Source organism: Prionailurus bengalensis, chromosome E2 (assembly GCF_016509475.1).
Source record: "Prionailurus bengalensis isolate Pbe53 chromosome E2, Fcat_Pben_1.1_paternal_pri, whole genome shotgun sequence".
NCBI lineage: Eukaryota > Metazoa > Chordata > Mammalia > Carnivora > Felidae > Prionailurus > Prionailurus bengalensis.
Genome location: NC_057352.1, coordinates 581,720 through 601,330, shown reverse-complemented (window position 1 = coordinate 601,330; position 19,611 = coordinate 581,720). Strand labels below are relative to the sequence as shown.

The 19,611-nt window shown below is 45.3% G+C and overlaps 1 protein-coding gene and 1 long non-coding RNA gene across 7 annotated transcripts in view; one reads left to right on the top strand and one right to left on the bottom strand.

Annotated features, from left to right (window-relative positions):
• ZNF274 (zinc finger protein 274) overlaps positions 1-19,611 on the top strand; it is a 31,307-nt gene that overhangs the window by 570 nt on the left and 11,126 nt on the right. The window contains exons 1-5 of one of the 4 annotated variants that reach the window (XM_043599995.1): positions 7-216; positions 487-560; positions 1,318-1,444; positions 2,211-2,306; positions 17,529-18,011. In XM_043599995.1, the coding sequence (XP_043455930.1) occupies positions 528-560; positions 1,318-1,444; positions 2,211-2,306; positions 17,529-18,011 (739 nt within the window). In that variant the 5' untranslated portion in view covers positions 7-216; positions 487-527. Of the gene's footprint in view, positions 1-6; positions 217-486; positions 561-1,317; positions 1,445-2,210; positions 2,307-14,596; positions 14,717-17,528; positions 18,012-19,611 lie in introns of those variants that run through there. The other 3 variants (XM_043599993.1, XM_043599994.1, XM_043599996.1) reach the window with 3 other exon arrangements.
• Positions 3,710-14,590, bottom strand: LOC122494677. 3 transcript variants are annotated; one of them, XR_006300244.1, is made up of 3 exons: positions 13,466-14,590; positions 8,543-12,286; positions 3,710-4,097 (listed from the first exon to the last, which is right to left on the bottom strand). It is a non-coding gene; the product is annotated as an uncharacterized LOC122494677 (long non-coding RNA). The 3 variants fall into 3 exon arrangements; XR_006300242.1 differs by lacking the exon at positions 13,466-14,590 and having other exon boundaries at positions 8,543-12,666; XR_006300243.1 differs by lacking the exon at positions 13,466-14,590 and having other exon boundaries at positions 10,134-12,666.

Below are 19,611 nucleotides of genomic sequence, written 5' to 3'. Positions count from 1 at the left end.
GTGAGTGTGGCGCGAAATCCGCTCCCGTCGGGCGCTGTGCGGAGACATCCCGGGCCCACTCTTCGGGGTGTGCGGCCTCAGTCCCTTCCCCGCCAACCTCTGGAGTCCAAGGCCGGTCTTGCCTGCCGTCTTCCTGCTGCGGGGCCGGAAGGGGCGGTGTGGTCGGGAACCCGGGGCCCAGAGGGAAGACAACTCCCTCCAGGCGTGGGGCTTAAGGTGGGCCGACCCGTTCTGGGCGCGTGCGGACTAGGGAAGGGTGTAACTTCCTCTGGGTGAGAAAGGTATGAGGACGATCTCCTCTTGACCAGGGGGAAACCGGCCCTTCAGGCGTCGGGGAGAAGGTGGAGACGACCCCTTCAGCGCGTTTTTCTAGGTGGCGGGTGGACCTGTTATTTCACATTGATGATGCCGGTTCTGGGCTAAGTAGGGGGCTCCCTTCCGCATAGACCTAACACCCCTTCCACCTCCCAAATTCGACCTTCTCAGGACTGCCCACTCCCACGAGGTACGTCGAGGAGAAGGAAGGTATGGCCTCCGGGCTTCCGACGGCCTGGTTTCGTGTGAGTAGAGGCTTCTTTGAGTTTCTGAGTCTACCCCGGGATCGGGGGGTGGGGGGGGGGCAGGGTGGTAGTGAGATGCCACCTTCCCTTGAGATGCCTTCAGGCTCCAGAGCATCTTCGGGAGGATTGAGAGACTAGCTGGGCATGAGAGACTTTGCTGAATGGAGGAACCGCTGGTTGCTTAGCTTTCCAAGGGAATGGTTAGAGTACAGGTCAGGTTCTGGGGGACTCTAGTTTATCCTCTGTGTCGAGGATAGGTATTGACAGGTTTAAGTAGGGATTAGGTTCATATTTACATTTCAGTAACCATTTTGGCATCAAAGCTGGAGGGGATGAGAGCTCTATCACTAGGAAAAAAACGATAGAGGAGGATGGATCCTTGACCAGTGAAGGAAGTAGAAACAGCCTAGGCGATGGACGGGAGCTGAAGGCTTGGGTGTGATGATTCAGCTCGCAGAATTCCCGAATAAGACGCATAGACGCTAATACTAGTACTGGAATGTCCAAGTTAATAAAAAATGGGAGATCTTCAGCGAATAAAGAACTCTCTCTGGCTTCACATGTCCTCCCTGCTGTGACCTGAATAGGGTCAAGCTTGGGTTTGCTCAATTTCAGACAAACGCAGAAACACACGAGACGTCGGGAATGCTTTCAGGTCATCTTGTAGACTGTGCCCTCATGTGCTGGGTCAGCCTTTCCCTTCCTGTCAGCGTGGGTGATGACAGACCCTGGCTGAACAGAAACCTGTGGGTTTTAGGAACCAGTGACCTTTGAAGATGTGACCTTGGGTTTTACTTCAGACGAATGGGGACTGCTGGACCTCGAGAAGAAGTCCCTGTACAGGGAGGTGATGTTGGAGAACTACAGGAACCTGGTCTCAGTGGGTAAGGATGGCCTCCATGTCAATAAAGATCTGCGCTTTGCAGCACGAATGTGGTGCCTCTGAAGTGTGTGTCTGCTTTGGCTCAGGCTGCAGGGATCAGAGTGCAATTGTCAAGGTCCTGGAGTCTGAGGGAGAGGGCTTTACTTTGTACCTGTAGGGAAAGGGCATCTTCACATGACTTCTAAAGCTGCCTAGTCCATCCCTCAGAGGCCTTGAGTTGCTAGGGAGGTAGGTCTATCAGGAATGTTTCCAGCTACAGTAGTAGATGTTCATTTTTGTAACAATTCCGGAGGATGTGGGGTCAGTGTCCCAACAGATCAGAAGTATCATTGAAGACTGATCCCTTCCATTTCCCTGTGCTTAGTGTGAACTTTTCCACGCTTATGTTAGTGTCTGCATGGCTGAGGCACCCAACATCATATCCATGTTCAGGGCAGAAAGAAGGCGAAGGGGCAGTCCTGGCTAGTTCTCTTCTCACACCTGCCATTATTTAGCAAGAAAAAAAAAAAAAGGCCCTAACGTCTCCAGCTGACAGATTTCCCTTTGTGTCTTGCTGGCCAGAACTGGGGTCCCACTGCCACTTTTACTGGCAAGGGAGTCCAGGAAGGCAAGTAACTGACAAAGGGGATGGATTGCATTATCATCACTGCTGTAGACCAGAAGTCATGCCCTTGCAGGGAAGAATTCAGGGACAGCATGTGCCACAGGAGGAATGCATTTTCTCCTGAACACAGACCCCCAAGCCCTGTCTCTTTTCCCTTGGGCAGAACATCAGCTTTCCAAGCCAGATGTGGTATCTCAGTTAGAGGAGGAGGAAGCGCTCTGGTCGGTGGAGAGAGGAATTCCTCAAGACACCTTTTCAGGTGAGACCCAGGCCCATGGGAGTCCTGGCAGGGAATGGGCTGGTTAGTCAGGGACTGGTGTCTTAGAAAACAAGGTGACAGGGGAAACCCCCAGATGGGGTGCTGTGATGACTAGCTCAGACATGCTGAATCAGACTGTTTCTTCCTCTGGTCTGAGTCAGGGGCATACTACTTGGTTTAATGAGAATTTGTTACCAGTGGCCAGTTGACTGTTAGGGGCTCCTCTGCTCTACTACTCTTCCTTCATGTGATCACCAGTAACTGGTGCATCTGGCCAGACTTTTTTTTATAGATGTTTTCATGTGTGTATATGAATATGTTTATGATTTGGGGGTGTTCTACTGGATACAAACAGGCCTGTTGTATCCATTTTAACAGATGCTATGTAGTCCACATTTGATGTTTCCTCTTGATAGTCTTTCAGGTTGTTGCAGAAAACATTATTGCATATTTTTTGTTGTTGTTGCATATTCAAGTTGGGGTGTTTTTTGTTTTTGTTTTTGCAGGTAGGATTTCTTAAAATAGAATTTTAGAATCAACCAAGATAGAAGCTAAAAATCTGGTAGCAACAGATTGCTCTCTAAAAAATACATATAGCTGCTCAATTACATGAAAGCTTTTTCCCCTTCATTGCCAGTGATTTTTAATGATCTTTTTAAGGTTGGCAGATCTGATACTATGTTTAATTTGTTGACATTTCCCTCATGAAGCTTACACATATTTTTATGTTTATGGACCATTTGTACTTTGGTGAGTTTATATACTTTCCCTTTTTTTTTTTCTTCTGGGAACTCTGTATTAATTATGGGTATTGATACTACAAATATCCCAGACCAACATTTATTTATCTTCTACCTTTAATTTTTTTTAACGTTTATTTATTTTTGAAAGAGCACAAGCGGAGGAGGGGCAGAGAGAGAGGCAGACACAGAATCCAAAGCAGGTTCCAGGCTCTGAGCTGTCAGCACGAAGATCAATGTGGGGCTTGAACTCACGAACCGTGAGATCATGACCTGAGCTGAAGTCGGATGCCTAACCGACTGAGCCACCCAGGCGCCCCCATTTATCTTCTACCTTTAAATTTAGTTTTCATAAAGAAGTTATATAATTTAGGTATTTTTCCTTTCAGATCTGTTTTTATTCCTATCCCATTCATAGATAGGCAGATTTCATAAATACTTTCTTGTATTTCAGGGTTTTTTTTGTTTGTTTGTTTTTGTCTGATTGTTGCACTTATCTGGAGTTTCTTTGTGTATATGGTACGGAGCATATGTTCTTTCAACGAATTTTGACTAGATTCTTCTGCTTATTGGAAACACCGTCCTTATTACAGACTAAATTTCCATGGTACTTATTGGGCATAGGCTTCGGTCTTGGTCCCTTCTGCTTCGTAGCTCTTAGTCTGAGTACACATACTGCTGTACATATGGTAGTTTTATAACTTGGATAAATGATAGTTCCTCTCATTATTTCTAAAAAAAACCCAAAAAAACAAACAAAAAAACCAAACTATGAACTATTTTCACCCACCTGGTTTGCAAGATGAGTGCTTGACATCAGTTTGTCAGGGGTTCATTAAGAAAATCCTGTCAGCATGATTGCATTTAGAATTCCTTGATGCAGAATTGGTCTAGTTGAGTTTTGGCGCAAGTGTACAAAGAGGGATCTCGCTTCACTGTGCTATGTCAGGCCTTCTGAGTGCTGTTGGGCTTTCACTGTAGTGGTTGCTGTTAATCTGCTCAGGTTAATCCTCTGCAGTCTTGCGTAGTTGGTCCAGATGAACCTGTCATGCTGTTAAGTTCTCTTATTAGTTATAACAGTCTTACTAGAGCCTCAATTTTCTCAGTACAGTCATTTTACCAGCAAGTATAAAGGAGGAGGCAATCGTATTAGTATTGTTTTACTCTTGCCCAGTTACATAATGACCTTTGTCACAGCTGGTACTTCCAAAACACTGAAGTTGAGAGTGTGAAGAGTGAGTGACCTAAATGGGAAAGTTTCTGGGTCTTGACAAGCATGATGCTGGACTCTGCTTTGATTCAAGTCAGTTTTATCTGGACAAAGCAATAGTCATCTAGCCCTTTCTAATAAATGAAAATCAGTAATAGCCCGTTTTCCCTATAGTCATGCCAAGGTGATCATAGTGATTTTCTCCTTTGAACAGTTAACACAGTGACATAATAAATGTAGAAGTGCCCTTGTAAGAGCTGCTGGCATCCACAGACAGATCCATATTCATAAATTAGGTTCAGGAGGTGGGTGGATTTCTTTTTTGTGTTTATTATCTTTTTAAAAAAAAATTTTTTTTAACGTTTATTTATTTTTGAGACAGAGAGAGACAGAGCATGAACGGGGGCGAGTCAGAGAGAGGGAGACACAGAATCTGAAACAGGCTCCAGGCTCTGAGCTGTCAGCACAGAGCCCAACGTGGGTCTCAAACTCACGGACCGTGAGATCATGACCTGAGCCGAAGTCGGCTGCTTAACCGACTGAGCCACCCAAGCGCCCCGATTATCTTTATCAGCTTTGTAAAGAAAACTTTGGATGCTCTCTTCTTCCCTTTGTTTTCTGTGTTCTAATGCAAATGACATTGGAACTACCTGCTTCTGGTAGTATTCAGCTACGAAATCTGCACCTGATCCCCATCTTTGGTGATGTCCTTCTGTTTGCCACAACATAGACTGCCATCTCTACGAATCTCTGAGCCCTTTTTCTGAACTCAGTTTGATGGCTCAGTATTAGTGGTTTTTCTTTTCCATAGAGTCATTCTTTTCATCCTCTTCATTGAAAACCTAACATCCATTAGCACAGGTCACTAAACTATATGTCACCTGGAAGGTCCCCAGCAACACAAGCACTTTGTATCCACCCATCATGGTGTCTTTTCCCCCTGGCTGTTCCCTGTGATCTAGCCTCCCAAAGTCCCTTCCTGTCTTGTGGCTCTGATTGTGGCAGGTCTGTGTCTCATCCTCCCTGAAGCTCAAATCCCGTGTCCTGTGTTGGCAGACCTTCCAGCCTTGTACTTCTGGATGATCCAGTAGTTCCCTGAATCTAGTTGCCATGAGGGATTTGGGGCACCTGTGGTTCTGTACGTCTCAGGGAGAGTTGGCTTGACAGGTGCCAGGAGATTCTGAGGTGATAACCCAGAGTGAGAGACCACGTCCAGAGAGGCTTATAAGGACATTTTATTACAGACTAGGCCTCAGGTGCCTGACTCCTCTCTGCTCTGTCACAATGAGTCCTTTACGTGTTGTTTTCCCTCCACTGCCTCCCCTTTTACACCTCACAAATACTTGTGGAACTCGTCTTGTGTTCCATATAGTATACTAAACACTTTGGTAGTAAACCAAAGACCTAAAGTAATCCCTGATACTGTGGACTTTGTAGTCTAATAGATTATGACCTCTACAAACACGTTCCCCAGATATAACTCTGTAAAGATGAGTAGTGGTTAAATACTGAGAAGGGAAAGAGTGTAAAGTGGGGGCAATGAATAATTACACTAGAGGAGGTATTTTGAGGGGCACTGCAGGGGTGAGCTTTAAGCCAATCCCCAAAGTGAAAGAATTCTACACACCTATAAGAGTGGTGGTGAAGAGAGCTTCCAAGCACAGAAACAGCATTTGGGGTGACCATGAAAATGGAACAAGCTTGGCACATTCAGGGAACATGGAGTCACCCAGTGGGCTGGTAGGAGGTAACTGAGGTATACTGACAGGCAGGTTAGGTTTGGCAGAACACACAGGGCCTTCACTGTGAAGGTAGTTTGGTTTTTATCAGGCAGATGTGTGGTACAGCTTTTCAAGCTCACTGCAGGTGCTTAGGAAAAAAGAACTTAGTAAGATGCAGATGGAAGTAAGGCAGGTTACCGTGGTAGTACTACCTAAGGAAGAAGTGAGGTCACCTGGCCTGAGAGTAGCAGAGGGTTTGGGGAGAAGCTGGCGTCGGCTTCTCCCTATTCATAGTGGATTCATTGGGGCCAGGTGAGTAATGGCCAAAGGAAAGGAAGCTGCCAAGAATCTCCCGTAGGTGAAGGCTTCAGGGATTTCCTGTGAGTATTCTTTGTAATGTATGCATTTACCATATATGTTCTTTTTCTATATATCAACATCCAACTTTAAAAGAAGAAAAAAGAAAAATTACTACTCCTGAATTTTTGGTTTTAATCAATAATACGAGGAAATCTGGCAAAGGCAAAAACTTTTGAAGGGTAGAAATAGAGGTTTGGGTTTTACTTTTGTAATGTTTATTTCTGAGAGAGAGCGAGCGAGCACATGCACACAAACAGGGGAGGGGCAGAGAGAGGGAGGAACAGAGGATCCAAAGCAGGCTTTGCTGACAGCAGAGAGCCCCATAAGAGGCTTGAACTCATGAATTGCAAGATCATGACCTGAACTGAAGTCAGACCTTAACCAACTGAGCCACCCAGACACCCCTGGTTTTACTTTTTATGTTGAAATAATTTTTTAGACAGTTTACATAGAACTCCCTAATAGCTTTCACCTAGATTCAAGAGTTTGTGGAATTGTCACATGTCTTGACTGGTTCTGTTAATTAAGTATGAATGAGAAGGGACTGAGAGACATCCAAGTACAGGTTTGTGAAGCCAGCTGAGTGCACCTCTCTGGACTCGAGAAGGAGGTCCCAGCAGTGCATAAAGACTTGGGAATCCTAGATGTTTGGAATAGTGTGTTCTATTTACCATCGGATGAGACAACCATCTCTAGCAGTGGTCTGTCTCCCATCACTAGTGTAGCTGTGCCTTTCCCTAACTCAAGGGACTGAGTTTAAGTCGAAAGCTCAGCCTTTCTGAGGCAACTCATTTTGTATGGCTATCCAGCTGTCCCTGATAGCAAAAATGGCAGCACAGACATTGGTGGAAGCAGAAGGGAAACTTAGTAATAAGTGCTTAAGACAGAGGGCATTTGTTTTTAATGTTTTTTTTGTTTTAAATTAAAAATTTTATTTATTTATTTTTTTTTTTGAGACAGAGAGAGATGGAGCATGAGCAGGGGAGGGGCAGAGAGAGAGTGAGACACAGAATCTGAAGCAGGCTCCAGACTCTGAGCTGTCAGCACAGAGCCCAACGCGGGGCTCGAACTCATGAACCACCAGATCATGACCTGAGCTGAAGTCGGATGCTCAACCCATTGAGCCACCCAGGCGCCCCAGGGCATTTGTTTTTAAGAAGGCACGGATTTGGGAAGATGCTGTGAAGATCAGGAATATGGACGATATTTGATGGCACTCAAACCTTTAGCCACTGCTCAGTGTCCTTTCAAGGAAGTATTGCCATTCTGTGTAGTTTGGTTAGGAAACTTGAGATCTGGGCACCTGGGTGGCTCAGTAGGTTAAACATCTGACTTTGGTTCAGGTCATGATCTCGCAGTTTGTGAGTTTGAGCCCCAGGTTGGGCTCTGTGCTAACAGCTCAGAGCCTATGGCCAGCTTCGGATTCTGTGTCTCCCCCTCTCTGCCCCTCCCATGCTCATGCTCTGTGTCTCTCTGACTTCAACAATAAATAAACATTAAAAAAAAATTGGAAAAAAAAAAAAACTTGAGATATAATCTAGATTTAATCATTGATAAGCAATAGGGTGAAGACACTATATTGAAGATCGTGATTATAGGAAAGCCTGCAAGACATTTAACTTTTTTGACTTGACAAGTAATGAAGCAGGAGAGATGAGCCATACAAATATGAATGTAGCAATACTCCAATCAGTGCAAACTTTAGTAGAAAAAAATAACATCTACAAGAAGATTGTTTTTTGGAAGGAAGAGAAGAAAATCCTCTTCTAGATTTCATTCATCCCTTGTGTAGTCTGAGAGGATTCATATGGGCTATAAAGCAGACACGGGGGATGTAGAAAATCAGTTGTTTTATACAAAGGATAATCCATTCAAGAACAAGACTGAAAAAATGTATTTAATGTGAGAAGGCCTGTTTTCATTCAGCCTTTAACTAAGGCTCACATGGGAGGAGACTAACATGCAAAGACCTTGAATGGAGGAACTCATGTGCATGAATTTTTTGACATGAGAACTCAAACAGGGTAGAAACCCCAGGAATATAATCCTAGCAGGAAAGGCTTCTGGCCTGATTCACTGTGACTTGAGAAAACTCATATTGGAACCACCACCACCACCACCACCACCACCACCCCCCCCCGGCCCCGCCAAAAAAAAAAACCCAGTTGTAATGAATTTGGGAAAGTTCTTAGATCAAATAATTACCTATGAGAACTCCAAAGCCAAGGGACTATGACCGTGTGAAAAGGTTTCTTTCAAGCACAGCTCTCTTACTCAGGATCATGAGAATGTAATCGGGTCTTAGGAAGGCTTCAGGAGTCACAGAACCCACTGGCAAGAAGCCCTTCAGTAGGAGTCCTCATTGTATTCAACATCAGAGGACTCCTATGAGAGCAGATCCTCAATGTAATCCGTGCAGGCAAATCATTAGCCTTAGCTCCCACCTTATTTGACAGAACAACAAAACAGAAAACTTACACTGGAGAGAACCACACTGAATAACAAAAATGAAATGTCTCATCCTATTTTTATACCAGATAAGTCATACAGAAGGCAAGTTCTAAATAAAATTTTGATCACATATGTATACAAATACAGAAAAAGAGGTCTTTCCCAACTTGTTCTGTTATCTGACTGAACACCTAGAACAAATATTAAACAAGAGAGCAGGTGTCTTTATTTCACTTTCCCATATATATCCCCAGTTGCTAAGACAATGACTCCATCTCTAGCTCAGGAAACTGTTGAGTGAATAAATGATTGAAGAAATTGTAAAAAAAACAAGAGGATGTCTTCAAAGAGGAGACTATGAAGACAAGGCCAGGCTTTGAGACAAGAGGGTAGGTAAGGGATGATAAGGGGCAATCTTGAGATATATAGTGCTATTAAGAACTCTGAAAGGCTCACATCCTAGGGAGTGAGTCAAGAGTTTAGAATCTTGAGTGACTATCAAAACATTTTGGCAGAAATCCAGCCTAGCAGAGTGTGGTAACACTGTGTAAACCTTTATTCAAGAATACATTCATTCTGTGACCCTCCACGTATTTGCTCATTAGGACCCATGTAATCTTGATCCTTCTATCTGGAAACCGTTCTGCCTGGTGTCCAAATATAATACCTAGGGTAATTTCAAGACCTGAAAATGCCCTCACTATTAATTAAATAAGGAAAACAAATGAACTACACATTTGACTCAAAGTCCTAAGGAAACAGAAAAGATAAGTACAACACAAATAAATGAATCAAATGGAGAAGAAAAAAAGAACCCAAGAACTAATTTTCTGGAAAGACAAAAATTCAAAACCAACTTTGATTAAACAGAATAAATCAAAGGCAAGCTAAAAACTTATACAGGGAAATAACACTACACACATATTCAGCAACACATGTAATTTTCATTATAGAACTTTGTACAACAGTAACAATGCATGAGCCAGCTCCATGTACTGATATGAAAGTCTCCAAGATACGTGTATTTCTTAAATATGTAACTTTAACACGTATAAAGATAAGCAGATGCACATAATACATACAAGTTCAAATATGTGTGTCAGGTGGTAATCACTGAATGTAGATACTGACAGGCTGTGACAGCCTCCTGAGAAGGAAACTGCTACCTCCTTCCTGCTGTGTTACCAGTTCCTGACACAGCCTAGATGCCCAGAAATTAACAAACAACAAAATGGAAAGATTTCGGGAAAAGTGGAAGGTTGTCAAAATTGGTCCTAGGAAAAATGTTAAAATAATTTATAAAAATTTTTCAGAACAAAGTGGCCAGCTACTTATTATTACTGACCTGGGCAGTGAGTATCTTCCAACTTCCTGTTAAAAGGCCATTTCGATGGAACACGAGCAGTTCAATTACAGGACAAGGCTGGAATGTTGACAGATTCGGCAAGGTATACATAGCATTTTTGTCACTAAAGCACAAAATGAGAAAAATATTAAAAAGGAAATATTGATAGCTCATGACAATTAACCACCTTAAACTAATCCTTTGAAATAGTTAAAATAAGAGTTCATCAATGTGCCAAATAACAATAGAGATGAATAGCCTTGGCTTACACAAGGAATACCCAATTTAACACAAAGATATTAATAGGTTTTTGAAATGGGATCTAAGAATGAATTAAATGATTAGGAATTGTGTTTTTTTTTTTGTTTGGTTTTGGGTTTATTTTGAGGAGGGGAGTGGCAGAGAGAGGCAGATAAAGAATCCCAAGCAGGCTCCGCCCTTGAACCCATGAACCGTGAGCTGAAATCAAGAGTCAAATGTTTACCTGACTGAGCTACCCAGGCACCCCGAAATGATTAGGAATTGTTAAGGAATAAATTATTAAGGCATTTCTATTTGAAAAAAAATTTAAGTTAGTGGGATATAAAATAAGTAGAAGCAATAACTTCTTTTGAGGGCTTATAAAAATTTTAAGTTTATGCATTCCCTTTCTTGACTTAAGTCCTTCCATCATTCCAGCCTCTAGAGAAGTGTTGGAACCATTATACATTGGAAGCAGAAATGCAAGTCTCTGACCTAGCTGGTTGGGAAAGAAGCAGGAGTATAAACCAGGTGTCCTCTTACCCGGTGGCCTGCACTCCCAGCTACTGCTCAGGCTCCCAAGTGGAAGGGAACTTTGTAACAATAGCAATCCTCCCATGATAGTTTAAAGGTGGGACACAATTAAAATGCCAGTGAAATTTCCTGTAAATGACAAATATAGGAAAATCCAGAGAGCTAAAAAACTCAAGAGGCACTTTTTAAGGCTATGTCGAGCCATTATTTCTTGAGCGCCTGCAAAAATGCCACGAACTGTTACAGGGATGGGTCACAGTATTGAACATGGTGGTAAGGCCCCTGTCTTATGAATGGGCCTACATTCATTTCAGAGCAGCCACTAACACGTGACTGATTAAGCTTAAACAGACTAAAATGAACTTAACCAGTTTAGTTCCTTAGTCACGGCCATCTTTCAGATGGTCATTGATCAGCTGCAGCTAATGGCTACTATGTTGGACAGTGTAGGTCTACATTTCCTTAAAGAGAGCTCCATTGGGCAGTGCTGCTGTAGAAAAGGTAGAAAGGTGATAATGAAACAGATATTTTGAGATAGCAGTCAGTGCTGTGAAGAAAAATGAAACAATGGAATATGCTAGCGGGAGGAGGCGTGGGTGGGCAATACTAGTTGAGAACTGCTCAGGAAGACAGTTCTGAGGAGAGGACACAGAAGCTAAGAGCTGGATGAGGAAGGGGTATCAGGTGAAGATGTTGGGAAAGACTAACAGGCAGGGGTATGGCACACTCTGGCACGTATGAGGAAAATTAAGATAGTGGCTATGGGAAGCATAGCCTTTGGTGTAAAGGGCATAAAAGAACAGGGCTTGGATCCCAGCTGCTATGTTCCCCAGTGTGGCTTTGGACAGGGCTCTTAGAGTCTCCCAGTATGGACTTCCTTTGTATAAGAATAGATGCTATTGCTTACTGGGACTATGGTGTGTAAAGCCCAGGTCTTGAGGGGTCTTCACGTAACTAACCACTGCTATTCGAAGACTTTGATGTTAAGATGACCATCAGCACCTTTGGGAGATCTTCTGCTGGGCCAGGCTTTAGGGTTTCTGATGCACAAGAACCAGCTGACATCCTCAGCAATCCATGGGGGTAAACAAACTTCAAAGGCAATGCCATGGAGGGCCCAGCAGAGATGAAGAGTGATGGGGGGAGGAGGAGAAAAGGTGTAAAGCTGGGGGCATTCTGGACAAGGAGAAAAAGGAACAAGGGAGTGTGCACAGGGATGAGAGGAGCTGAGGTGAGCGTTCCTCCTGACCCTGCCCCCAACAAGATCTTGAAAGGTCATTGTTATTAGTTATTATTCTATTTGTGGACTGGTAGCCCTAGTGTACCTGGTTAGTCAGCGTTCACTGTGGAACTCTAAGCACTGAGGGAGATGGCTTACCCTGGAAGGGAAGAAGCAGACAGGGAAGTAAACTGTAAGAGGAGGAAGAAAAACATCCTCCATCATCCTTTCCTACATGCTATTCCTGGCTTTATGTAACCTAATCACTTAGAAAGAGGAAACTAAGGCCCAGAAGGATTAAGCCCCTTTCCCAGAGGCTGGGTGAGTTTGTATAACAACCCACTAAATAGATAGTTGCAAGTGAGGGGACTAAATTGCTAAAATTCTACACATACACACACCACCGGTCATTCAGGTGGTGGATTGAAAACCAGTACTTGGCGAGTGCCTGGGTGGTTCAGTTGGTTAAGAGTCCCACTCTTAATTTCAGCTGGGGTCATGATCTGACGATTCTGTGAGTTCCAGCCCTGCATTGGGGGATCGGAGCTTGACTGGGATTCTTTGTCTCCCTCTCTCTACCCTTCCCCTGCTCAAGCTCGCTCTTTCTCTCTCAAAATAAATAAATATTTTATTTTATTTATTTATTTTTTTACATTTATTTATTTTTGAGACAGAGAGAGACAGAACATGAACGGGGGAGGGTCAGAGAGAGGGAGACACAGAATCCGAAACAGGCTCCAGGCTCCGAGCTGTCAGCACAGAGCCCGACGCGGGGCCCGAACTCACAGACTGCGAGATCATGACCTGAGCCAAAGTCGGCCGCTTAACCGACTGAGCCACCCAGGCGCCCCAATAAATAAATTTTTTTTTTTAATTTTATTTATTTTTGGGACAGAGAGAGACAGAGCATGAATGGGGAAGGGGCAGAGAGAGAGGGAGACACAGAATCTGAAACAGGCTCCAGGCTCTGAGCCATCAGCCCAGAGCCCGACGCGGGGCTCGAACTCACGGACCGCGAGATCGTGACCTGGCTGAAGTCGGACGCTTAACCGACTGCGCCACCCAGGCGCCCCTAAATATTTTAAAAAAGAAAAGAAAACCAGTACTTGGAGCTGCAGTTGATAGAGATTTTGTGCAGCCCCACACAGATGAGTGGGTCAGTCAGCCCGAGCTATGCGCCAGTGAGTTGAAGATCCAGTTTCAACTCTGCCAGCTGTAAACTTAAGAGTACATTTTCTCTGTGAAGTGAGGTGAATACTTTCCTGACAGCACAGGAAAGGTTACCTTAGCTGCCTTGGGGGATGATCCAGAGGACTGCAGTGACTAGAATGACACTTACCCATCAGCTTGCAGGTTGTGGCCCATCTCATTGACCACATAGCACCCAGGAGGAGCTTTACAATAACCCTGCGGAATATATGTTGTCCTGAATGTCTGCTACTGCAGGGAGAGGCAGGCTGCAGATCCACTGAGCTCCCAGCACCACAAGGATGGGCAGAGTTCTCCATATCCACACCTAGACAGGCTGTGAAACTTAAAATGGTTAAGAGTTAACATTTTAATGAGCATTCAATTCAAGATTTTGAGAAATTGCCCTAGTGTCCCCCAAAGATAGGAGGAACAAAACACATGATCCAAGACTAAAGGAGAAATAAAATTAGAAATGGAGAGTGGATGGGAGTAGAATGAAAAGAACCTACAGTTAATTTTCTTGAGGGATAAAGTACTAAATAATCCGCGTGATTAACCAAGGAGTAAAAAACGAAAGTTTTAGAAATTAGAAAGTTGTGAAGCATTGTGGAGAATGAAGATTTCAAGTGTCATGCATGATTATTACTCAAAATGGTGCCTGTGGCCCAGCAAGGAGCGGCCAGGGAGCGCTACTCGCCCCCCCCCCCCCCTTCCTAATATCCCTTAACTGGGGCACTTTTCAAGCCCAGCCCTGCTGGGAATCCGGGAAATTGTCATCCTTGGCTTCCTGAGTTGTTCTCAGGGCAGTCTGAAGCTCTGAGAACGCTAACTGGAAGTGGGGAAATGAATTTTGCTTTTAAATCAACAATCTGGAGGGGAAAATGAACCCCCAGAAATCCTAGGGAACAGGAAGGTAATTAAATCCTGAAGACAAGGAAATATAAATGAGTTGGGAAGGGCAAGCCCCCAAATAAAATTAATAGAAAAGTTTGTTTAGGGGAGGAGGTCAGAAATAGGAGATCAACGTAGTTATTTTTATCAAGGAAAAAAAATCCCTTGGACTAGGATTTTGATTCTAGGACTCTTGATCTTGTGGTGAATTCGAGCCCCACATTGGGTGGGGATTACTTAAAAAGTCTTTTAATAAAAATCTGTTTAAAAAAAAAAAAAAAACCTAGGAAAGGAGTGACTGGCGATGGCCGAGATTAAAAGCGCGGCCCAGGACGTGTTTTGCAACCCCAAGCGCCCAAGGCCCGTCCGGGGCAGCGGGCCCGGCCCCACCCATCGCTGGTGACTCCTGACCTCGAGCTGACTCACTTCTCGAAGAGCGTGCCAGCAATTTCCAACACCGGTTAGATCTGTGAAACCAGTAAACCGAGGAAACCATAGACGAGCCAAGGTCTGTAATCCGGAAATTTGGAGGGGGAGGGAAAAAAAAAAAAACAAACATCCTACGCAAACGGGGAGGAATGTAGAATCGGGGATCCGAAAATGGATAAGGAATCCGGGCGCTCGCTCCCTTAGGGGGAAGCGACTGCGATCCTCCGCCCTGCGCCTGCCCGAAGGGTGAAAACTGGCAGACCGGGAAGGTGTATATGGAAGTTCCAGCTGCGCCGGCGCCGCCCCAGGGTGCGTCAGCCGTCGCGAAGGGGGGCGGGGGAGGGAACGAGAGTGCAGGAGGCCGAGAGCCCAGCATCTCGCCAAGGGGCGGCCGTCCGATCTGGGCCCGGGTCGCACCCACAGCTTCAACATGGCCGCTCCGGAAGTGTGCACCGCGAAGGGCCCTGGGAGTTGTAGTGGCCCGGCACCAGGCTCGTGATGCACGTCCGGACCAGGGGATCGGGGCGTGGCTATGGGGACGTGGGCGGTGTCGTCCCGTTTACCCGGTGGGAGGGGGACGGAAGCTTCAGCTTCCCGAACGCGGGCCGCAGTGTACCTGTGGCTACGGCCTCCGCCAGCGCCACCCTCCCGGACGCCGCGGTGCTGGAAGGCCGGCCGGGCCGCTGCTTAACAGTGCGGGTGGCGCGCAGGCAGCCGCTGCTCTTCGGGTCTTTCCGAGTTTGTGTGTTTAAACAACACGGGTGCGGTCACTTCACACTTCCTGCTGCGCTCTTTTACTTCACGTGACGGGAGCTTTCCTCCGTTGTAATGATCACACTAAAACCAGCGTAATTTTTAATGCTTACCTGGGAATCTTTCAGTTTTCTTGAGCGGTGCTTTAGCACTACCTGTGTTTTCCAGTTTTGCTCCGTCCTGCACCCCTGCTCAGGAAACGTGTGTTGTGGGAAAAAGACCACCCAAATGAGGACATGCGGAGGCCATCTACTCAGGCCACTGTAGCAGGGCGTTTGCCACCACACCTAGTGTTTAGTTGAGACTGGCAGGGAGGCAGGCGTGGGAAAATTTATAGCGAAAAAAGTAAGGTTCTGACTGGAGGTTATTGACTTGGGGGTGAAAAAAAAAAAAAAAACTGGCGGTCAAACAGGTCAAACAAGTCCTGAGGTTGCGGGGTCAGGGTTCTATTGTCGTATGCTGTCTGGCCTTTGTCTCCAAATACTCTTCTCTTGGTGTCTCTACATTGGTCTTCCTCTCCAAATAGTTCCCTGAACAGGATTAACCAGCTGAAAGTCCCCAGGCATTGATTGCCCTGGCATTAGTTGCTAAGGCTTTGAGTTCATGCTGGAAGTTCCTTTGCAGGTAGAGTTGTGCTAATCAGGTATATTCAAAACAGCAAGTGTGAGCGGCACATTTGCTCTTGACATCAGCCGGACCATTTCTGTTTTTATAAACAAACAAGCCTAATTGGAAGTAAACCATAATCCGTGATTTACATTTTTTTCTATTTACTTTTTAAAAAATGTTTATTAATTTACTTTTGAGAGAGAGAGGGAGTGCAGGAGCACAAGCCAGGGAGGGGAAGAGAGAGGGGGAGATACAGAATTGCGTCTCACAGATTTGTGAGATTGTGACCTGAGGCGGTTAGATGTTTAACCGACTTAGCCACCCTGGTGCCCCTCTATTGACAGTTTTAAAGCTTTCAAGTCATTTAGAGTTAGCATTTCTCCTTAGGGTTGTAGAGTGCTTTCTTATTTCCTTTGGTTTGTGTGCCCTCCTTAGCATTTCAGGGCCCTGCTGGAGTTGTGTTCTTGTGAGTTCTGTGCCAAGACACAGGGCTTCAGACTTTCCTGTCTTCTTGGCTCCCATGGAGGCAGGATCAGGTTCTACTCCCTGTACATAGCTGTGGGCCTATAGAGCATCACAGGTCTCTTCTTAAGCCTCCTTGCCTCTTGCTTTCCCACCCCCCTCCCATATTGAGGTATAATTTACATACCTTAAAGTTCACCCTTTGAGAGTGTACAGTTCAGTGGTTTTTACTATAATTCACAAGGTTGTGTAGCTATCACTACAGTCTAATTTCAGAACGTCTTTATCATCTCCCTGAAAAAGCTTCATTTTTATTAGCCAACACCCCCTAATTGTCTGAATTCCTTATCTCCTGGAAACCACGAATCTACTTTGTCTCAGTATATTCGTCTATTTTGGACATTTCGTATAAATGGAATCTTAAAATTAGCCTTTGGTGTCTGGCTGCTTCCATTCAGCATAATGTTGTCAAGGCTTAGCTCGTATCACTACTTCATTCCTTTCTATGGCCAAATAATATTCCAATTTGTGGATAGACCATATTTTGTTTATTCTTCCTTTGATGGACATTTGTTTTTCTTTTTGGCTATTAAGAATAATGCTGCTGTGAAAGTTCCTGTACAAGTTTTTGTATTGACATATATTTTCATTTCTCTTGGATGTATACCTAGGAGAATTCCTGGGTTATAATTCTGTGTTTGGCTTTTTGAGCACCTGCCAGACTGTTTTGCAAAATGATGCAGCGTTCTGTGTTCCCACCAACAGCAGTTTTTCCACATCCTCGCCGATAGTTGTTACCACCCATCTTTGATAATAGCTATCCTAGTAAATATGAAGTAGTATCTCACGATGTATTTTTTTAAGTTTTTGTTTATTTAGGTGATCTCTACACCCAACAAGGGGCTCAAACTCATGACCCCAAGATCAAGAGTCACACGCTCTTCTGACTGAGTCAGCCAGGTGCTCCTCACAGTGGTTTTGATTTACATTTCCTTGGCGGCAAATAATGTTGACTATCTTTTCATGTGCTTGTTGGCCATCTCTGTGGCTGTGCTTTTGACTTACAGAGTGTCCTGTGGCTCAGTTGGACCCTCAAGTGGATCCTCTTCCTGCTGGGAATCCCCTGATGAAGATCGAAGTCGTTGAAGTCCTCACACTGAACCAAGAGGTAGCTCGTCCCCGAAATGCCCAGATTCGGGCCCTCTATGCTGAAGACGAGGGCCTAAGCCCAGAAGTACTTGGGGAGCCCACTCAACAGCTAGGCAAGCATCCAGCTGACCCTGAGGCTGCACGCCAGAGGTTCCGGGGGTTCTGCTTCGAGGAGGTGGCAGGGCCCCGAGAGGCCCTGGCCCGGTTGCGTGAGCTGTGCCGCCAGTGGCTGCAGCCCGAGGTGCACTCCAAGGAGCAGATGCTGGAGCTGCTGGTGCTGGAACAGTTCCTGGGTGCGCTGCCCAGGAAGCTCCAGAGGTGGGTGCAGTCACAGCACCCAGAGGACTGTCAGGAGGCAGTGGCCCTGGTGGAGGATGTAACCTGGATATCTGAGGAGGAAGGTAAGTGCAGTGGAGGGGCGGAGAGGGACACTCCTGTGGACGCATCTTGGAGAATGGGGGAGTAAGAACTCAGGCTTCCTCGGAAGGGTCAGGGAAGGGTCATGCCTCTTCATCTAGTCCAAGAGCATCTACCTCCCCAACGTGTTCCTGAGTCAGAGCTTCAATGGTTCCTTGCTGAAATACCTGCCATTGCCCCTAGGTCAAGGGATCTGAGTATCCCTGGACCCATCTACCGAAATGGAAAGTCTTAGACCACACCTCACAGCTACTGAAACCCTTGGGCAGGGCCTGGGACTGCACTCTTTAACTAGCCCTCCACAGGCTTGTGATAGAAGCTAAGGGATAAAATCGTTCATTCTCATCCTTTTGGAATCCCTGCTGTGCTACAAGCCAATAGAAAACGTGATTTTAGTCACATAGGCATATTCCCAGAATGCTTTTTAAAATTTTTTTTTAACGTTTATTTATTTATGAGAAAGAGAGTGTGTGAGCTGGGGAGGCACAGAGAGAGAGAGAGAGAGAGAGAGAGAGAGAGAGAGAATCTGAAGCAGGCTCCAGGCTCCAAGCTGTCAGCACAGAGCCTGATGCGGGGCTTGAACCCATGAACTGTGAGATCATGACCTGAGCCGAAGTTGGACAGTTAACTGACTGAGCCACCCAGGCACCCCAAAACTTAATTTTTTTAAGTAATCTCCACACACAACTTGAGGCTCAAATTTACAGCCCCAAGATCAAGAGTTGCATGCTCTACCAGCTGAGCCAGCCAGGCACCCCTCCCAGAGTGGGAATTGTGGATAAAGTGGTGACCAAGACAGGATTCACAGATGCATGAGCTCAACAAGCCTTAGACCCAGTAAGAATGATGGGAATTTGAGAAATGAATACGCGTTTGACAATGATGGGGTTGAGAAGAACCCAAGGGTGCTGGTGGGACTCCTGGAGGCAAGTTGCTTGTAGCCGACACCTGGTGTGGAGTGGAACTCAGAAGGGTACAGGAAGGATGTGCTGAGCAGGAGAGCATTGCCTGTGAAGGCCCAAAGTGGGAGCAATGACAGTATATTCAAAAATCTGAGAGAAATTGGGTGGGTCTATGGTAGAAGGGAGCAGGGGACAGGGCTGGCAGGGCCCTTGCAGGGGTTTTCGTGTTGTCCTAAAGGAATGGGAAGAGTTACTGTCAAGCAGTGGGAACCAGTCCATGAGCTCTAGGGACATGTGGTATTGTCTGACAGAGTAAACATTTTCCAGGTTGGGGGTGTTACATCCACACGACTCCTGAAACAGAAGGCTATGGGCACCAGTGACAGTCACAACAAAGTTTACTGCAATGAGAGGCAAGGCCGACCGATCGGGACCAACACTCTTGATAATTTTATGGCCGATCACATCGTTTTATCATCACCTGGGAACAGAACAGAGAAACAGTTCCCAGACGAGTTAGAAACAGTTGCCAGATGAGGTGATTATTTTAGACTTTCTGCCGCCAAGTTGCAACCAGTGGATCTCCTTGACCTTGCCTCTGATGCTCTTTTCTTTGAGCTTTTGTTTCCTTCATTGGTGAAGACTGATTTACAAGAGTATGAAGCATAATTTACAAGAGTAA